Source organism: Eptatretus burgeri, chromosome 11 (assembly GCF_056783735.1).
Source record: "Eptatretus burgeri isolate ZD-2024b chromosome 11, Ebu_testis_v1, whole genome shotgun sequence".
In the NCBI taxonomy this organism is placed as follows: Eukaryota; Metazoa; Chordata; class Myxini; order Myxiniformes; family Myxinidae; genus Eptatretus; species Eptatretus burgeri.
Genome location: NC_140971.1, coordinates 24,195,830 through 24,216,117, shown reverse-complemented (window position 1 = coordinate 24,216,117; position 20,288 = coordinate 24,195,830). Strand labels below are relative to the sequence as shown.

The window sequence follows — 20,288 nt, the reverse complement described above, 5'->3', positions numbered from 1 at the left end:
GAAATGAGTAACTGAGATTAAAGTTTGGGTTTTTTTTCTGATGTTTTTTTTTTTGTATACCTTGTCGAGGCTCATATGAGAGCTAACACACAACACACATCAAGGAGGGCATGAGGCAGGAGGGGAGGGAGTGGGAAGGACAAAATAGTGGGGAACAGAGACATTTGGAGATCTGTGGAAGGGAGAGGGATGGGACAGGGAACATGGGGAATAGAAGATGGACATTACAGGGACTTTCAGGAAGGAAAGCAGGGAATTTGAATGAGGTGGGCTTTGGTGGATTATCGGGTGTAGAAAAGATCAAGGATTTGTATGGGGGATGATAAGAGGTGGTGGTGAACAGCTGTTTTGAAGGCCTGGAGGGAAGAATGGGAATGAAAAGAGTGAGGGAGTTTATTCAAAAGGCGGGGAAAAAGAGGAATGAAAGAGTGAAGGTGAGCAGTGATTCGTGATTTTGGTAGTTTTACCAGAAGGGGGTTGTTGGCGGACCTTGAGCGCCCTGCGGAAATGTGGTGGGGACAAATCACAGAGAGAGCAGGGGGGGCGAGGCTGGAGAGGAGACGGTAGAAGACAGAAAGACCACCGAACAACCTGCGGTGATTGAGTGAGAGGCCCAAAGACTCAGCCTCATTGCAGGAGATGCCAATGATCCGAAATGCCTTGGTTTTTACAGCGTGAAGCCGAGAAAGGTGGGAGGCAGGAGCACCAGCCCAGAGGGGAGAACAGTACTCCATCAGGCTGCGGACAAAAGCTTTGTTAATGGTCAGGAGCTCAGGTGGGCCGAGGAAGGACCTTGCACGATGGAGGATTCCCAGTCGGCAACTGGCTTTGAAGGCGAGGTTTGAAATGTGGCTTCCCAGGAAAGGTCATGACAGATAGTGAGACCCAGAAGCTTGAAAGAAAGGACTTCTTCCAGAGGATTGTTGAGAAAGTGGATGGGGGGTTTTCTAAACGGTCCTTTCGAAGAGACATAGTGAGAGTGTGAGATTTGTCCAGATGGAAAGACATGTGACACGTGTTGGACCAGTTTGTGATTTTATCCAGATCAGCAGTGAGCGAAGAAGCTGCTGCTTGTTGTTAGGATTTTTTTTTTCCAAGTGAAGAAGGAGAGGTATATTGTTTGTACTTTTTGAGGGGGATGGGAAATGGATTTAGTTGAGGGATAAGAAGTTACAATACCTGGGATAAAAGGAGCAAAAGCGAGGCAAAAATGGAGGGGAAGCACATTTGACTATCACCAGTAGGCCAGACTTAACTCAGGTGGTGAATTAAATGATTAAACACTGCAGGATATGGTTTATGACAGAAGGGTTGAAGAAAAACACGAACAGCAATACAGGAATAACTAGAAGGGCATTCAGTAGAGCACACACCTCTGCCACCCAATGCCTGATCCATGAGAACATATTGGGCCCAATACATTTTTTAAATGGCATGCTATATATCGTTTTTGGCCCAATCTCTCATTGGTGAAGAATCACTTTAAAAATAAAAAAATTCTCGTATCCAGATCTGGATTCATATCTTCACCAAAATCAATTATTGCTTGTCACACACCCAAAGTATCCAACAAGTTTCTTTCGAATCCATCCACAACTTTTTGAGATATCCTGCATAGAAAGAAAAGACAGACAGGAGTGGAAGCATATCCTTCCAGCTATGGTGGCAGGAGTAAAAATTAAACAGTAAAACACAACTGAACAAGAAAAAGAGCAATCAGAGATTAACAGACGGACAAACAGAATAACAAAATCGACTGACCAATATTCTTGAAAAATCTTCGATTTTGCAAGTAAAAAATGGACCCAAACACATTACCCTCTCCTTCGGTGAGTATAACTTTCCTTAGATGAACTGGTAGGAGCAAGAGCTATGTGAAAAGAACCCCGAACCGGAAGTGACAACCTTCCGTGGCAGGGGTAAAAATACAGTAAAATCAACATGCAATACATGTTGGATTACAGGCGCACGCCACTACGCCCGGTTATACACAATATATATATATATATATATATATATATATATATATATGTATGTATATATATGAATATATATGTATGTATATATATGAATATATATATATATATATATATGTATGTATATATATGAATATATATATATATGTATGTATATATATGAATATATATACATACATATATATATATATATATATATTCATATATATACATACATATATATTCATATATATACATACATATATATGAATATATATATATATATATGAATATATATATATGTATATATATATATATATGTATATATATATGTATATGTATATATATATATGTATATATATATGTATATATATGTATATATATATGTATATATATATGTATATATATATACATGGTTTATATGTATATATATATGTATATATATATACATGGTTTATCCCAACCCCTACCAGACACTGCCCGCGAGGTCACGACTGGATTGTCCGTCCGGTGGGCGACGTGCCGCGATTCGAGTTACGTGGCCGTCAGCACGCCGGCGGGCGCGAATCCGTAACAATATTTATAAATATATATATATATATATATATATATATATATATATATATATATATATATATATATATATATATATGTATGTATATGTATGTATATATACATATGCATATATATATATATATATATATATATATATATATATATATATACATACACACAAGCCGGTAGGCGGCCATGGGTCACCGAGCATCCGATGACCTTTGACCCCTGATCTGAATTAATCTAGTACAAAGTACTTACGAAATTGCAATCGAATCGGTCAACCCATGTATGAGCAAGGGGACTTTGAATGGTCATTTTGCCCGAACAATGCACTCATTGACCTTTGACCCCTGACTTCGCCGAGATAGGTCAATATGTCCTGAAGCAAAGTTGTAGTACCCATTGAGTACTCTGTACCTATGAACTTTCATTCGTATCGGTTAACCCGTGTAGGAGCAAGGGGGATTTGAATGGTCATTTTGCCTGAACAATGCACTCATTGACCTTTGACCCCTGACCGAGCCGAGATAGGTCAATATGTCCTGAAGCAAAGTTGTAGTACTCATTGAGTACTATGTACCTATGAACTTTCATTCGTATCGGTTAATCCGTGTAGGAGCAAGGGTGCCTTGAATGGTAATTTCGCCCGAAAAATGCACTTATTGACCTTTGACCCCTGACCTACTCGAGATAGGTCATTATGCAAATGAGCAAAGTTGTAGTACTCATTACGGTCTATAAGCATGTAAAGATTCATTTGATTCGGTTCAACCATCTTGGAGCTAGTGTACTTTCAATTTTCAGCGGGAATGCTAAATGGCCCTCGGACACCCAAGTTGAGAGGGTTCCCGTTTTGAAACTATAAGATATAGAAAAAAAAACATGGATGTCATATCGCGGATAGAGAATCACCTTAAGATTATGCATACCAAATCTCATCGAGTTCCATCTGCTGATAACTACTCGGTATCAATTTGAATGAAAAGTACCGAAAATGCGGTTTGATATCGGAAATCCCCAAAGTTTGAGGGGGTGCTGTGGGTGAAAGATATAAATCGAAAATCCGGCTCGATTGTTTGTGCACAATGCATTCCAGATGATTAGTGTGAATTCTCATGACCATCTGACCAAAACCCGAGGAGGAGTAGCATTTGGGGCGAAGGCACCTCCAGCTCTCGCATATTATCGATTTTTGCCCTTTGACCTCTGACCTTAGCAATATCGGTCAATATGTCCTGAGGCAAAGTTGTAGTACTCATTGCGTGCTATGAACCTGAAAAGTTTCATTCGGATCGATGCACTCACCTGGTCGCTCGGGGGCCTTCAATTTTCACCAATTTTCGGGCATATCCCATTTGTAGGGGGCGCTGCGGGTAAACTATTCCATATATCACAAAAACGGAATATATTTGGTAGAGCATCACCTGTAGATGATGCATGCCAAATTTCATAAGCCTACGTGGGATAATGGCTTTCGGAATTGATTTCGCGTGAACGGTACCGATTTTGAAGGTTTTTCGGCTGTTGCTGGGGGACCAAAGCATCCCTAGCAACCATCACAATTTCCAAAGCACAAGGTCATAAGATGTACCTACCACCCGAGTTTGGTCAAAATCGGCCCACGTTTACGACCAATTATGGTGATGACAAACGAACAAACATCCAAACAAACAGACAGAATTACTGACAATAAGGGTCAGCTATTTCGGCGACCCAATATATATATATATATATATATATATATATATATATATATATATATATATATATATATATATATATATATATATATATATATATATATATATATTTGTGAAAAAAAATTTCTTACTAAGACCTTAACCCAAACAGCAAGGGCTCATGGATGGGTTTATTTTGCATACATCACATGCATGACAAGGACATTAGGAAACATCATTGAATATTTTTACATTAATTACCAGGACATTTGTTGCCAATAAACATATCAACACCAAAAATGGGATTTGAACCTGTAGTTCAGTCATTATGAAGGATGGGGTCAGATGGAAACACCAAACAGTGGAGGTTGATTTTTGTTAGGATTGTAATGGCAGTCCTTTGATGACAAGTTGCAGTAGTGGAACCATGGGTTCCTGAGGAATGACTATCTTTTTGGCTGAGGAGAAGGCAATGTTAAGGACAGACTAGAAAAATTGATAGTAGATTCATGAACAAATTTTGGGACAGGATATTTGCATCGATCCTTGTTTTCTCCCAAAGTTCATCAATATGGAGCTAATTGCTGTTCTTATTATTTTTTCGTAGGATACAGAGTTGTTGAAGTCGGTCTTATCATGCCTTTGGCCACTCCTTGAGGCATCAGAATCGTTGATGGTTGAACACTACCTCCCTGCCTCCAGCATTGGCCCAATTGTGCGTCGCCTGTCATCGAGCCTACTTTCCACACAGCATAATCATCCCCCCCTAGCCCACCGGGTGTGTGAAGCAACCGCAGTCACCCTTGTCACCAGCTACATGCAGGAAAGCTTTGCCACGTTCCTGGAGGAGGCAACGTTTTTTGATCCAAGGCAAGGTCATGACAATTTGATAAAAGCACAAATGCTTGCACATTGCCCAGTGATAATGAATGCTTTTACATTTGAAATGATCTGTTTTTTTTCACGTGGAAACGATTGTTCACCACAATTTTTTCAACCAGCTCTCGTTACAACATTCGCAATCACATTTCTCTGGCTAATTACATCAGGTATGAAAAATGAGCCTCTTGCAATTCTTCACCCATTTTCATGAGTCATAAACATATAAAACCGCATGACCACTCTTCTGTAGCCTGGTGTTGGCTTAGCGGTAGGGTCCTGAGTTTGAGTCCCGTTGGCCACTGAATTAACACCAGGGGGTTGACTCAGCCTGTCATCCTTCCAAGGTCGGCAAAATGAGTGCCAGTATGCTGGAAAACTGTGTTGGAGTGCCGACCCGTCCAGGATTGTGCCCAATAGCCAAGGAGACTGCTTAGGCAGCACCAATGCTCTACCTTGAGTATGGTCCCAATGAATGGATGGATGGATACCGATAATAGGGGCACTGCATCAGCGGCATAGCTGTGCCTCTAACCAATGATGCAACCAGCAGCTAAAGAGGCAGCACACGATGGGAACCACTTCTCAAATTTTCTGTCATCCCGAAGGTGTATCAGACTCGAGCTTTGAGTTTCATGTAGTCTGTCAAATCACGTCTGACCTGGAGTTTAAGTGAAAATAAATGCTTCATCCACCACACTTGTATTTCAAATGACATGAATGGAGCAAATAATCCAAGACATTTTCAGCAAGTGGCTCATTGTAATTAAACTGGATTGTCTGTGCACACAAATATTTGTAATTTCAGTCTCCTTGCAGTAAATGTGCGGAATGCAGTGATGTAAAGTATTTTTCGACGTACAAGTCCGTTCTTTCTTCTCGAAAGTCTGGGCCTCGACTTATACTCAAAATGGACGTATCTAGCTCGGTTTGAAGAGATTGAATTGCCGCATAAATGAATTTTTTTTGCAAAGTATGACATCTTGTGAAATAAATTGTTTTATTGTTAATTTAAAACACTCCACAGCACATTTCCACTTAAGGTCATGGATGTGTTCCGAGAAAGTGCAACGTTAAGCAAAGCTATTCAAATTTTACTCCACATCGACTTGTAGGCCGAAAAATACGGTAAATATATTCTTTACTCACAACTTAACTGTAAATTATAACAAACATATTTATTGACCATCTCGACTACATTTTGACTGACAACAACCTTCCAATACAATAGCAACAGCTGTTGAAAGGGGTGACATGATAGTTCAGAGCATTGTTACCTTTGAGATGTTTAGTCTGGAATAGATGCCTGAGTACTGTAAACTGTCGCCTTGGTACATCGCATGCAGGATGCTCCATTAATTGGGTCTCCTGGCATTAGCAAAAAGAGTTAGACCATTGTGCGCCATATCTTTCCCAAACTCCAAAGTCTTTCCATAACTTCCAGCACCCTGCAACAGAATGGCGACGTGTCCGAAGTTGGTTGTCGTCCACGGAAACGTTCACAACTTTTATTGGGCGAACTGACGCTCTGGAAACATTTGCCATTGGATGTTAAAGATATGGTATGGCCAACCTGGCCAAATGCTAAATTCAGGCCCTGACTACTGCTGGGCAGGAAATGGTAATATAAGTCTTTCCCACGGGACTGCTTTGGCAGTACCAATGCTCTCTGAAGCGTATAGAGTAAAGACTCGGTCCATCAGCTGTGCCTTATGGAAATGTTACGATGGTTACCACGTGCTGTGGTGAATACATTGTTTTACAGACCGACCATGTTTCCGCCATTGAGCAAATTTCTGCTTTTTGTGAGTCCTGGCCTGTTACTTTTAAAGATGTATGGTCATTAGGGATCAGATGGAGGAACCATTAAGATAGATTATAACTAATTAATGACAGTCAGCATGGATTATGCTAAAGGGAGGCAATGTTTAACAAATGGCCTTCTCCTGCTCCAAGGTCCTTGCACCTTTGTGGTCGAGTTTTTCTCACTGATGCCATCATGGTAGGCCACCATAGTTGTTCAAGAATGGTTTGATATAATCATCTTTAAAACCATTTTAATAGTGCATGAATGTGTATGTGTGTGTCCGTGCTTGTACGTACAATGCCTTCAGAAAGTATCACACCTCTCAACTTTTGTTACATTTTGTTGTGTTACAGCCTGAATTTAAAATGAATTAAATTTAAATTTTTTGTCACTGATCTACACAAAATACCCCATAATGACAAAGTGAAAACATGCTTTAAGAAAGTTTTCCAAATTAATTAAAAATGAAAAGCTGAAATGGTTTGCATCAATAAGTATTCAACCCCTTGAGTCAATACTTTGTGGAAGCGACTTTGACAGAGACTCTAGCTTCGATTCGACTTGGGGATGTCTGGATCACCTTTGGACATCTGGATTTGGGGATTTTCTCCCATTCTTCCTTGCAGGTTTACTCAAGCTCTGTAAATTTGGATGGGAAGTGTCGATGAACAGCAATCTTCAAGTCTCTCCACAGATTCTCAATGAGATTCAAGTCTGGCTTTGGTTGGGCCACTCAAGGGCTTTCACATTCTTGTTCTGAAGCCATTGCAGTATTGCTTTGGTTGTTTGTTTGTGGTCATTGGCCTGTTGAAACGTAAATCTTTCCCGCAGTCGGAGGTCTTTTGTACTCTGAAGCAGGTTCTCCTCAAGGATTTGCCTGTATTTGACTCCATTCATTGTTCCCTCTGTCCTTACAAGTCTCCCAGTCCCTACTGCTGAAAAAGCATCTCCACAGCATGATGCTGCCACTACCATGCTTCATGGTAGGGATGGTGTTAGATGCGTGATGAGATGTGCTCGGTTTCTGCCAGAAGTAGTGCTTTGCATTCAGGCCAAAGAGTTCAGTTTTCATCTCATCAGCCTCATCATCTCAGAGTCGTTCACATGCCTATATGCAAATTCCCTACATGCTGTCATATGCCTTTTTCTCAGGAGTGGCTTCCGTCTGGCCACTTTCCCATAAAGCTCGACTTCTTGCAGATTGCTGTCCTTCTTGCAGGTTCTCCCGTTTCAGCCAAGAAACTCTGTAGTTCTGTCAGAGTGGTCATTGGGTTCTTGGTCACCTCACTGGACAGGTCCTTCTTGTCCAGTTGCTCAGTTTTGGCAGACGGCCAGCTCTCGGATGAATCTGGGTAATTCCATATTCTTTCCATTTCCTAATGATGGAGCTCACTGTGATTTTGGGGGGCTTTCAACACTGGGAATTGTTTTATACCCTTTCCCAGATCTATGCCTCCTCACAATTCTATCTCGGAGTTCTACGGACAGTTCCTTGGACTTCACGGTGGAGTTTCTGTTCTGACATACACTGTCAACTGTGGGACCTTATATAGAAAGGTGTGTTTCTTTCTAAATCATGTCGAATCAATTGAATTGGCCACAGGTGGACTCCAATCAACTTGTGGAGACATCTTAAGGATGATCAAAGGAAATTGGATGCACCTGAGCTCGATTTGGAGTGTCAGAGCAAAGGGGTTGAATACTTATTGATGCAAGACATTTCGGCTTTTCATTTTTAATCAACTTGTAAAAATTTCAAAAAACATGTTTTTACTTTGTCATTATGGTGTATTTTGTGTCGATCAGTGACAATTTTGTAAATTTAATCCATTTTAAATTGAGGCTGTAACACAACAAAATGTGACAAAAGTCGAGGGGTTTGAATACTTTCTGAAGACACTGTGTGGGCGCATGTAAAAAATAATTAATTACCCTGATCCTTTTTTTGTTACTCCGCATTGGCATGCCAAGGACTAATATAATTATTACCATTGCATCTGAAAATCCGATTGTGAGTGACGATTGCAACTTCCATTGTGTGACATCATCATTCTTACGACTCCTTGTGATATAATTTGGCCTTGTTCACATGATATTTTAAGTGCTGTCAGCCTATCACATATGCTAATTCTATCAGTCACAAGTGCTATGTTTGTTCTTTTTATGCATCCACCTCTTATCATCCCCCATCCAAATCCTCGATCTTTTCTACTCCCGATAATCCATCCAAGCCCACCTCCTTCAAATTTCCTGCTTTCCTTCCTGAAAGTCCCTGTAATGTCCATCTTCTATTCCCCATGTTCCCCGTCCCATCCCTCTCCCTTCCACAGATCTCCTAATGTCTCTGTTCCCCACTGTTTTGTCCTTCCCATTCCCACCCCCATGTCTCCTGCCCCCTTGCTGTTTGTTGTGCGTTAGCTCTCACACGAGCCTCGACAAGATATACAAAAAAAAAAAAAAAAAAAATCCGCTGACGAAGTCGCCGGAGGCATTATATTTTAGTGTTGGCCGTCCGTCCGTCCATGCTAATTTTCTCTATTTTCTCTGCAACCGCTTATCCGATTGACATGAAATTTTCACCATAGGTGCGACTACTCATGTAGAATGTTTTAATGATAATTATGACATCACAGGTTATGTGGTGTGGCAGCCATTTTGGAAAAAAGGAAAAACTTTGGACCTCTGAATCTCCGAAACAGCAACAAAAAAATAATTGAAACTTGGCACATCGCAAGTACTCCCCCTGGGAAACAAATGATTTATTTTGATGTTATAGGTGGCTTCGTTATGATGTCATAATTGCATACATCGAACGCTTTATCCGATCAGTATGAAAACTTTTGAGGGTCATCTGGCAGGGGGGGGGGGGGTGAAATTGATCACGTCATTGGTCATGTGGTGCAGCAGCCATATTTTTTAAACATAAAAACCTTTAAAAATCTTCTCTGAAACGGCTAAACAGATCAAGGTGAAACTTTACAAGAATGATTGCCTATCCATGAGGAACAAAAAGTTATCCACCTATGATGTCATAGGTCACGTAGTTTGGCAACTGTGATTTTTTTGAAGAATAAACCTTTAAAAATCTTCTTCTCCAGAACGACTTGACAGATCGAGAGGAAAGTTCACCCACATGTTCCCCAAGCCCCGGGGATACCAAGTTGTTCACGAATAATTAATAGGTCACATGGTCTGGCAGCCATATTTGACTGAACCAAAACCTTTTAAAAAAATCTTTCTCTTGACCCGCTTCATCAATTGATGTGAAAGTCAAAATTATGATCTTGTTGTCATGTTTTAAATTTCATCCTGATCGGACGCATGGTCTGGCAGCCATAATTATTTAATATTTTGATTCCGGGTTCAGGGATTTAAATCAAACTTGGTACATGTACGTATAAAAAATAAAAAATGACCGTTTTTACAGCCATTTTTCCCTGCTGTGCAGGGGTTTGGCTTTTTCTTGAGGCAATGTTTTATGGCCGGATGCCCTTCCTGACGCCAACCCTGGTCGCCTCTTACGACACACAGGGATATGGTACACCTATTCTAACCGGGGCATGCACCGGGACCAGTACACTGGCACTCATTTCGCCAACCTCGGAAGGATGACAGGCTGAGTCAACCCCCTGGTGTTAATTCAGCAGCCAACGGGGCTTGAACTCAGGACCCTGGGATCCCAAGCCACCATCCTAACCACTAAGCCAACACCAGGCTTGGTACATGTACGTATAATGATGTAATAATGTGAGTGAAGGCATATCTGGAGATGTCGAAGAGTGTCCTAGTTTTGTTGTAGTACGTGATGCCCTTTGTCCTACACGACCATGTGCATGATAATATTATTTCTCATACCTCCATCACGTGTGATGAGATCATCAGTCTCCCGCTGTTGTGCATGATGATAGTTCTGCTGCAGATAATCCATCTGTGAGCATGTGCAGAAAGACAAATGTGCATTATTTTTAATGGGAAAAGGGGAAAAATGTTTTTCTTAATTCATCATCCTTATCTTGGCCCTTGCAATATAAATCTAAATGCGACTACTTGGTCTGACTAGGTTCCGTATCACAACACGTGAAGCACTGGGGAGAGTGCTGAGACGTATTGCCCGAATGAAAGAGACCTCCTCATGCCTCACCCAATCTCCAATTACCACATCTTCCATGCATGGAGATACACCAGCTGCAACCCCATCACAACCTGTCCTGCCTTCTTCAGTGTCTTTCTCCACCGGTGGAGCGGTTCAAGATGTGACTTCAGCCGCACAACTTGTCCAAACCCTTTCAGCATTTTCCACGGGTGGAAAAGCACTGGTTCGCGATTCACCCAGGCATTCAGTATCCCGACAGGTGAGAGTGTATCGTGAAACCGGTTTAGTGAAGCACATTACTCTTGGTATTTCAGTGAAGTACCAAGATTCCATTTCCTATCCTTGCACTGGTACAGTTCTCACTATGTGAGTAAAAATTTTAAAGGAGTGTGGTGAAGAGGCACTTGCAGTGTTCATATTTGGTTGATATTTGAAAACAAAAGCGTCAGGCATGTGTGTTCGTTTCTCGAATTCCATCTGTCCCTTCGTCTGTCATGTTTCGTATTGTCTCTCTCACCGCTTTGCACAACCTCACAAAGTTTTGAAGGCACAATTAACAATGTCTTACAATTCAGCTAATAATATCTAAATTTGTTTCCAACTTCTCCGTTTACTCCAATCACCCCAGTCGAAAGCAGGCTTTTGTCAAAGTGTTTGCCATGCCAAATGATGTCAAGGTTTATAATATGTATGTCATAGGTTTGTAATACTTGTTACACACGATCGGGTTATTTCGACTTTTATAACCATCAAGAAGATTGGTGTTTAAAACTTCAGCGAAATTTAACCTGGGAGTGCACCAAGGCAATGAATGGCCAAATGACGTCATTTCTTTGTTTGAGGTCTGATACTTAAAGGATCTTGCCAATTTATGTGACGACTACTTCCACTCAGTGCCGTGCTGTGGCGACTGTGGACCCTTTGTATGTTAATTTCCATTCTGCATACAGATTATAAATACTGAAAATGCAATTGGTTTGATTCCCGACAAAGAATTCACATTCGAACCTGACACAGAAGGATCGAGGAGTAAGCCAAACTTTACCCCTCTCCCAGCCAAGGAACACTCGATCACCCAGTGCACCATTATGTTTTGTTTTAATATTGACTTGAATGAGAATTGCAATTTTTTTATTGTGACGTTGACCGAGCATATTATGTGTTACAATAATGCGGTAGAGAAAATTTAGTAGCAATTGGCCCAGGGGTATGGAATTGTATAGCAATCAAAAAATGGCTGAACACAGAAATAACTCGATATATACTGAATATGTACATTTATATATGAGGCCCCACGAGGAGGAGTGATGTAAGCAACATTTTTTAATGATATGATGATGATAGGCTTGGATGACAGGGTAAGGGTTAAAATAGTGCTATATGGCATTAACTCCAAAATGGCCAATGTGTCCCTTACATCACTCCTCCTCGCGGCGCCATATATATATATATATATATATATATATATATATATATATATATATATATATATATATATGTATATATATATACATATACATATATATACATACATATTGTTGCGAATTCGCGCCCGCCAGCATGCGATCGGCCGCTCCACTCGAATGGCGGCCGCCTCGCCCACCAGAACGGACAATTCTGTCGTGACCCTCTCGGAACAACGCCGGAAGCGAGTCACGGCGGGAGTTTAACCCCACCACGACCGTGCCAATTGCCCACCCGCGCAGGATAGGGTTGCTCGCCAAATTCGATCTACCTAAGTACCTGCGTGGATGGTCGACCGGGCGATCGTACCTCGCCGCAGGCCGACTCCGGACACGAACCGCTTAAGCGGTCCATTCCGTGCTACAGTGATAACGGAGCGGTGTTATCGTCGGCCTCGACAGTTCCAATTAATTATCGGGCGTATGAAGCCCACTACGAACCCTTTACGTGAAGCAAGATGGAGGGTCAATAAAAAGGAAGGAGACGAAGCGAAACGGGCACAGTTCAACATGCAAGCACTTTATTTAGATGACACACGGAGAGCACACATATACAGCCAAACAGTCAAAATGCACATATATCAGTAAAACAAAAGAAACAACGACGCAGAGTTACAACCGAATACGCGTACACACGGCAACACTTACACAGTTATACTTTACAAGACACGGCGCCAACACACATTAACTCAAAAGCAAAGGGAAGAAGCCACCCTCATAGACAAGGGGGTAGATGGGCCTGTAGGCCAATATGTGCGCGGGACCTGAAGGAGCGGCCAGGTCCGCGAGACCGGGTGGGTCCTACCCGCGTCCTCGTGACGCGTTGGCGGACGAGCCACAGACGTGGCCGCGTGGCTGTGCCCCGACTCCGTGCTCCTTTGCGGGTTTCGTTGGCACGACGTTTGGAGTGGGGTGGGAACGGGGCCCCCTTTGTTGCACTATCTCAGCACGGGAGAAAAGGGGGAATTGTTGATTCCCTGGGGGAGGGAGAATGGCTGGCTGGTTGGGTCCCGCGACGAGTGATCTCCCAACGTGACCTCGTCGCCGACCGCCGTCCTTCTCGCCTCGGACCCGAGCTCCTTGGCCTCTTCCCCCAACTCTCCTCAGCCGACTGCAGAACCCAACTCGGTGCCTTCGCCACCCTACTCCACTCTCTGCCACACTCTGCTGCTGCCACACTCTGCTCGATGACTCTCTTACCAAAACTCTCACTCTCTACTTCGATTCGCCTGGTGCTCGCCGTTTTTATAGGCCGGCAGGAGAAACAATATGCAAATTTCCGGATCAGAATGACCTCGGGGGCGGAGCCACGCTCGCCAATTGGACGGAGGAAAAGTGGGCGTGAACCTCCCCTGATCCTAGAATTTGCATATTTCGATTTCACACGGAAGCGCCTGGAGGCGGGGCCAAGCCGCTCTGCGCTTGCTGATTGGACGGATTAGAAGTGGGCGTGTAGCATTCTTGATCCGAATTCTCCCTCGGAAAGGCCACTATTTGCACTCGCGGCTCGGTGCATATCGCTTGAATGAGCCCAAGACAGCCCGACGCTCAGTGTTCACAGGTGGTGCGGGAATGGCCATAGAAGGAGAGAGGTGAGGGTGGTGGAGGGTTTTTGGTGGTGGTTTGATGGTTATGGCGGTTGAGACGTGGTTGGTTCAAAATAAAGATAAAACAGAAAAACGGCTATCTCAAAGCGTCGCAGCCCGAATGAATCACATAAATTCCCTGGAAACAATGGGTTTGGGGCTAACGACACATGTACTTAGAGTTATCTCACGTATGGGCCCTGAATGGTGGTTTGCAAATTTCCACAGCCGTAACACTACCCCCTCCCTTTTTTACAGACTCGTCCTGAGTCGTTAAATTCTCGTGTGCCATCATGTGTAGTTCTCCCCTAGTACGTTTTACCTTCGGATCCCTGAGTGCGACATTCATGGTATTCGTGTCCCCAAAATAAATAACCTGAGGGCTGAGTAACTAACGAAACAAACCCACTCACTCAGACGACTTTAATAAAACTGCCGGCGCGAGACAGACATGCCGGGGGCGCACTCATATGTACTGTAAATCTTAACCTTAACTTACAAATTTTACACGAAACCATGGCCCAGGATCAATGGACTCTGCAAAAAGAAAGCATTTAGCAGGGAGCCAGGCTGCTCGCATGCAGTCTCTGGCTCAAGCAATGCAGGTGGCAGGGAACGTGGCCGGCTGCTCACACGCAGTCCTAGGCCTCCCCCTTTTAAATTGAACCCAGTGAACAATGGCGCATGGGCTGCGCAAATGCAGTCTCCTTGTGCGGCTGCCGACAGGGCAGTCCCTGCATCACGCGCGATGATCTGACGCAGCAAACAACGTTGCACGGGCCGCCAATGCGGTCCCGTGATGCGGCTGCCTACCGGGCAGTCCCTGCAATACGCGCGATGATCTGAAGCAGCAAACAATGTTGCACGGGCCGGCAATGCGGTCCCGTGATGCGGCTGCCTACAGAGCAGTCCCTGCAGCTTGCAAACTGTTGCTTGATGGTCCTGGCGCACATGGCAATGAACAAGGGGGGAGGGGCAAAGCAAAATTGAACGGAGGCAAACTGATGATGTGGGAAGTGGGCATGGCATGGCAAAGCAGCAGGCAAACACAGCCTGCAGAACAAGGCCGTTGCAGGCAAACACAGCCGGCAGACGAACTGGCCGGCACAGGCCTTGAAGCACAGCAGCTGCAGACGATCCGGCCGGCACAGGCCTTGCAGCAAAACAACAGCTGCCGATAAAGTGGGCCAGCCTTTTGCCTTGAGATGGAGGTTGGTGGAGGGAGTGCGGTGGTGCTGGCCACTCAGAAGGCGGGCTCGGACCTGCCTACTGTCTCCCTCCCACCTATCGCCTTTGCCTGTCACTGTCTATACCCACTCCCTTAATTTGTCAAAACCCAATTTAGCCCCAACTAATTTTTTTGTTGTTTTTATTTTTATCCGAATTTCCCCACTCTAATTCGTCCCCAAACCCCCTTTATTGTCATTGTTCGGCTAACCTATCGTCTCCTAGCCTACTCCCAACCCCGACGTTCCCTTCCCGGAGGGGAATAAGGGAGAGCTAGCGTCCTGTGTCGAGGCCCAACTCAAGCCTCAGGATTGCCTCCCCAGAGTTCAGCGAACTTTTACCCAAAGTGGGTCCAGCGGCCCACAACGAGAGTGAAGGGATGGATGGTGCGGAGGGGTACACTTTCTAATCTACCCTAACCATTATCTCTTAAATTACCCCAGGGCTTTCAACAAGCGCCTCGCGCTTCAACTATTGGTTCTAACAACCCAGATTCCCGTCGCCTGTGTTGGTGTCCTCATTCAATTTCGGGCCTCGCCCCCAATTTTCTTCCCGTGCCCTCACACGGTCTCATGGCTGGGACACGTGGCTCCCTTGGTAGGCATGACCCTCTGCCGATTCTCCAGCTATGGCACCCCCGGGCACTACACTGCCTCCAAGCCTACCAGCTCCCTAAACACCGGGGAGTGCCCTCCCTGGCGACTCCCCTGAAACGCTCACGTGGCAGGCTGGCTTCCCGGGCCCCTTTCCGAGCGTCACCCATGCCCACAACACTGCCCACGCGGCTAATGGCACCCCGGGGCCCTGCACCATGCGGGCGCACCCGTGCCCACTACGCTATCCCGGCCCCCCATGGGCCCTTGGCCTACCGCGACCGACTAGCCCGGTGCCCGGGGTACCCACTCAGCGATACTCACCTTTCGCAGTCACGCTCCCAGCCCGTCAACAGGGCTCCTGCACCCCTCCAAAACAGGTACGAGCCTACATTCACACCAACAGCAAAACGACCTCCATTTTTCAATTTAACTAACCCCCGAACTCACTTTGCACTGACCCCGGGGTCCCTTGGGCGGGAGTCACTCCTCCCCCCAATCACTCATCGCACCATGCATTCCACATTCGCCCCACACACACAGACCCGCTGGCCTCACTCACTCATCATGTACTCACCTCACAACTCTTCAACACACACACCGCTGAACTCTGCCATCCTTCTAACTACCTCCCCTAACTACCTCGTGCTCCCACGTCACCCCTTACACTCGTAGCACATCCTTTTAACCTACGTAGCTAATCTACGTCCTCTCTACACACCCACAGTCTGTCTCTGTCTCCAAATCATCAAAAATAATTTCCCCTCCTAAATCTGCCTGCAATCCCTCGAACTAATCCATTCCACGGGCCCCATGAGGACTTACCCCTGCTCCATGAAGCCGGTCTAGCTATGCTAACCCTTCCCCCAAGCTAGTGCCATCCTGTGCCCAGGACCAGGGGGGTCTTCCACCCCTTGCCCAGGGAATCCTGTTCACCCGAAAGCGAGGCTTGCTTTTTATTTTTTTTTACATGCACAGCACCAGCGCGGCAACTCGCAACCTGCGCACCAGCGCGGCAATTCGCAGCCGCGCACCTTTAGCGTGACGTCATGGCAGCTGTTCGCGTCCCTCGTCCCTCTTGGACGGTACCATCCGGCAGGGATTCACCCTCCTGCCGGATTCCAACCATTCACGCAGCCATGACGTCACCCGGCGCATAAAAAAAACACAAGCCTCGCGCTTCGAGGGGTTCCCCGTGCGAACACATGTGCTCTGCCCGTTGGAGCAGAACACAAGCTCGCGTGGAGAACCCATCCGGTCCAAATCCGTTTACCTGCCTAAACTTTGTCCGTCCGCGGAATCGGCAAAACCACCACTGGCGTTTCCGGACCGGGTTTCACTCCCGCAAGCGAGCACGTGGGGGCCTCGTGCGTTGCAGAGCACGGACCTCGCGCTCGCCGCTGGGCAAACCCGGCACGGTGTTCAAAATAGCTACGGCCGCGACCCGGCCTTTGTCTATCTGTCGTAGTCGTCGTCTCCATTCGACACACGCACTCCTACGTGTCACGACGCTCACACGCCACTCCATCACACTCACACCGGGAGACGCGGCTGCGTGCTCCCGCATGCCGACCGTCATCTCCCTCACATACCGCTCTCTCACACACACGGTCTCCCTTGCACTTGGCCGTTCACTCACTCGTGCCATTTCCCTCACACAAACCATTCCACTCACACACACGGGGGCACTCGCCCGCAGTGTCGCACTCACACACCGTGCCTCACTCCCACACGGCTGTTCGCGTGTGCCGTTTCCTGCACACACGCGGCTCCACTCACACGTGGTGCTCCATTCATACTGGCCGTTTCACTCACACACACGGCCTCTTCCACTTGCGGTGCCCCTTTTACACACTGCGTGCTGGGAAGCACGCACTCCGGCACACTCGCAAACACACCACTCACACACGGGGTTTTGGCACACGCGGGGCATCACCCATACACGCGGTCGCACTCACACCTCTCACCACACACACCGGGACATTCACGCCGGGGACAATCACACCGGGGACTCGCGCTACCACAAGGGGTTCCGGGGTCTCTATACCCCCTAAGCTTCATGTGCACCCGTTCACAGAGCCCGTCCCCTCGAACTCGCTCGACACGACCGAACTCACCTTGTCGTGAGTCGCCTCAAGGGGGCATACTCCCTCCCCTCGTTCCTGGAGGAGGCTATCCAGCTGCTCGCACCGGGTCCCTACACATTTCCCGAGCTCCCCCTCATCGTCCTCCACTAACTCTGTGTGTGTGTGTGTGTGTGTTCGTCACTAACCCCGTCCAATTCACTCTCTATCTCCCGTGTCTCTGGCAATACTTTCATTTCCTTCTTCGTCTTTGTTACTTCCCTCGTCTCCTTTTTTATTTGTGTCTCCTTTATCAGGGCCCGCCCCAATTGTTTCTTCATCCGACGAGTGGCATCGATCAAGTACTGCACCACCAACATTGCTCCTTGTGGTGCTGTCACACATCCCACGTTATTGCGTTGTTCTGCTTCCTGGCTCCTTTTGAGCCGTTCCTTCTCTCGGAACTTTCTGAGTTCTTCGTTCTCCCTCCAGAATTTTTCAATCTCCGTGGACTCCAATTTTACTCTCTCCTTGAGTTCATTAATTTCAACCTCATTTTGTTTTTGTTTTCCATCCCACAGTCTCTCACGCTCTTCATTTTCCAGTGTCATCGTTTCTTTCAATTGGCTCATTTCCTTCCTGTGTTTCATTCGCTGTTCTCTCACTACTCTTCCTTGTTTCCTCTCCTGTCTTTCCTTCTCCAGTTTCGTGGTTTTCTTCATTTGGTTAATCTCCTTTTTGTGTTTCATTCGCTCTTCCTTCATTGCCCTTTCTTGCATCTCATCCTTTAATCTGGCCTTTGCTTCCAGCTGTTCGATCTGTACAGTGTGGTTCCTTAACATTTCATTCTCTGCTGTCGTTCTTTCTTCTCTCACCATCCTCAATTCGTTTTGTAATTTCCTCTCCTTGTTTTGGTATTCACGTAACTCAGAATTTTTTTTCCATTTTTCCCTACTGGCCTCCTCATCTCTTTTGCATGCTTCCTTCCACAATTTTTTCATTTCCTCACCATATCTCTCTAGGACTTCCTGCCATTCCTTTCCTATTTCTATCTTCCGTTCTAGGCTTTCTCTTTCCTGATTGCCTGTTCTTATCTCTTCCTTCAATTGTTTTATTTCCAAATAGTGTTCGCCTTTTCTTTCTTCCAACTTTTTTTCCCATTCTTCTTCCATGTGCTTTCTGTCCCGGGAGTTACTAATTCGCTCCTCCTCCACTCTCTCGTTCAGCTCACTCGTCTCTTGTTCCCACTTATGGATCCTCAAGTCTATTTCCCCTATTTTTCCCTTTAATTCTTCAAACTGTGTTGACTTCTCCAATAGTTCCTTCTTTAATTGTTTTACTTCCAGCTCGTGTTTCTGCTTTTCTTTTTTGAGCTCAGTCCTCCATTCTTCCTTTAATTCTTCCCAAAGCCCGCCAATGTCCGCCTGCCTCGCCTGCCATTCCCACGTGGTTTGAAACGGCTGTTGGGAGCGCTCGCCTCGTGTCGCGCCATTCGCAGCGCCATAAATAGCCGCTCGCTCCGTGCTGCGCTGAGGTGCGATCACGCTGCCATTATTCGATTCAGCCTGCCGATAAAGTCCGTGCTCAGGATATGGGGTTGAGCTTCCCCACAGATTAACATTACAAGTACCGTCCCGGGCCATGGATTCTACATTTCAACACATATACATTTCTACCCCCGGCACCCGCTCGCCTTGAAACGCCATCTTATTTCTCGTAAGGGATTAATTTGGCCGACTCGTAATTTGGAGGGAATCGGGGGTCGCTCCTCTCACCCCTGAACCGATTCCCGTGAATTTAGCTGGAGACGGGAGAGTTTGTTTCCCGCTCTCTGACACCAGTGTTGCGAATTTGCGCCCGCCGGCGTGCGAACGGCCACGTAACTCGAATCGCGGCACGTCGCCCACCGGACGGACAATTCTGTCGTGACCCTCTCGGACCAACGCCGGGAGCTAGTCACGGGTGGGCCTTTCGACCTCACCACAATCGTGCCAATCGGCCACCCGCGTAGGATAGGGTTGTTCGCCAAATTCGACCTACCTAAGTACCCATGCGGAGGGTAGACCGGGCGATCGCACCTCGCCGCAGGTCGACTCCGGACACGGGCCACTTTAAGTGACCCGTTCCGTACTATCGGGATAACAGAGCGGTGTTATCGTCAACCTCGACGGTTCCGATTAATTATCGGGCGTATTTAGCCCACTACCAACCCTCTACGTGAAGTAAGATGGAGATTCAATTAAAGAAAAGACGAAGCGAAACGGGAAAAACAGTTCAACATGAGGCACATTTATTCCGCGGCACACGGACAGCACACATATACAATTACAACAATTATGCACCAAAAGCAATTGCAACAAAAGAAGCACAACAATGCAGAGATAT

General features: G+C 45.8%; 1 protein-coding gene and 1 long non-coding RNA gene across 4 annotated transcripts in view; one reads left to right on the top strand and one right to left on the bottom strand.

The window, feature by feature from the left end:
• LOC147016670 (uncharacterized) overlaps positions 1–20,288 on the top strand; it is a 96,897-nt gene that overhangs the window by 61,208 nt on the left and 15,401 nt on the right. For all 3 annotated transcript variants that reach the window (XM_085845557.1, XM_085845555.1, XM_085845554.1), the window contains exons 5-6: positions 4,800–5,062; positions 10,939–11,230. In XM_085845557.1, the coding sequence (XP_085701683.1) occupies positions 4,800–5,062; positions 10,939–11,230 (555 nt within the window). The remainder of the gene's footprint in view (positions 1–4,799; positions 5,063–10,938; positions 11,231–20,288) is intronic.
• Positions 5,070–20,288, bottom strand: part of LOC147016669 (uncharacterized) — a 30,778-nt gene continuing 15,559 nt past the window's right edge. Inside the window, exons 2-3 of the long non-coding RNA XR_015049150.1 lie at positions 10,734–10,806; positions 5,070–6,519 (exon numbers count right to left, since the gene is read on the bottom strand). This is a non-coding gene — a long non-coding RNA (uncharacterized LOC147016669). The remainder of the gene's footprint in view (positions 6,520–10,733; positions 10,807–20,288) is intronic.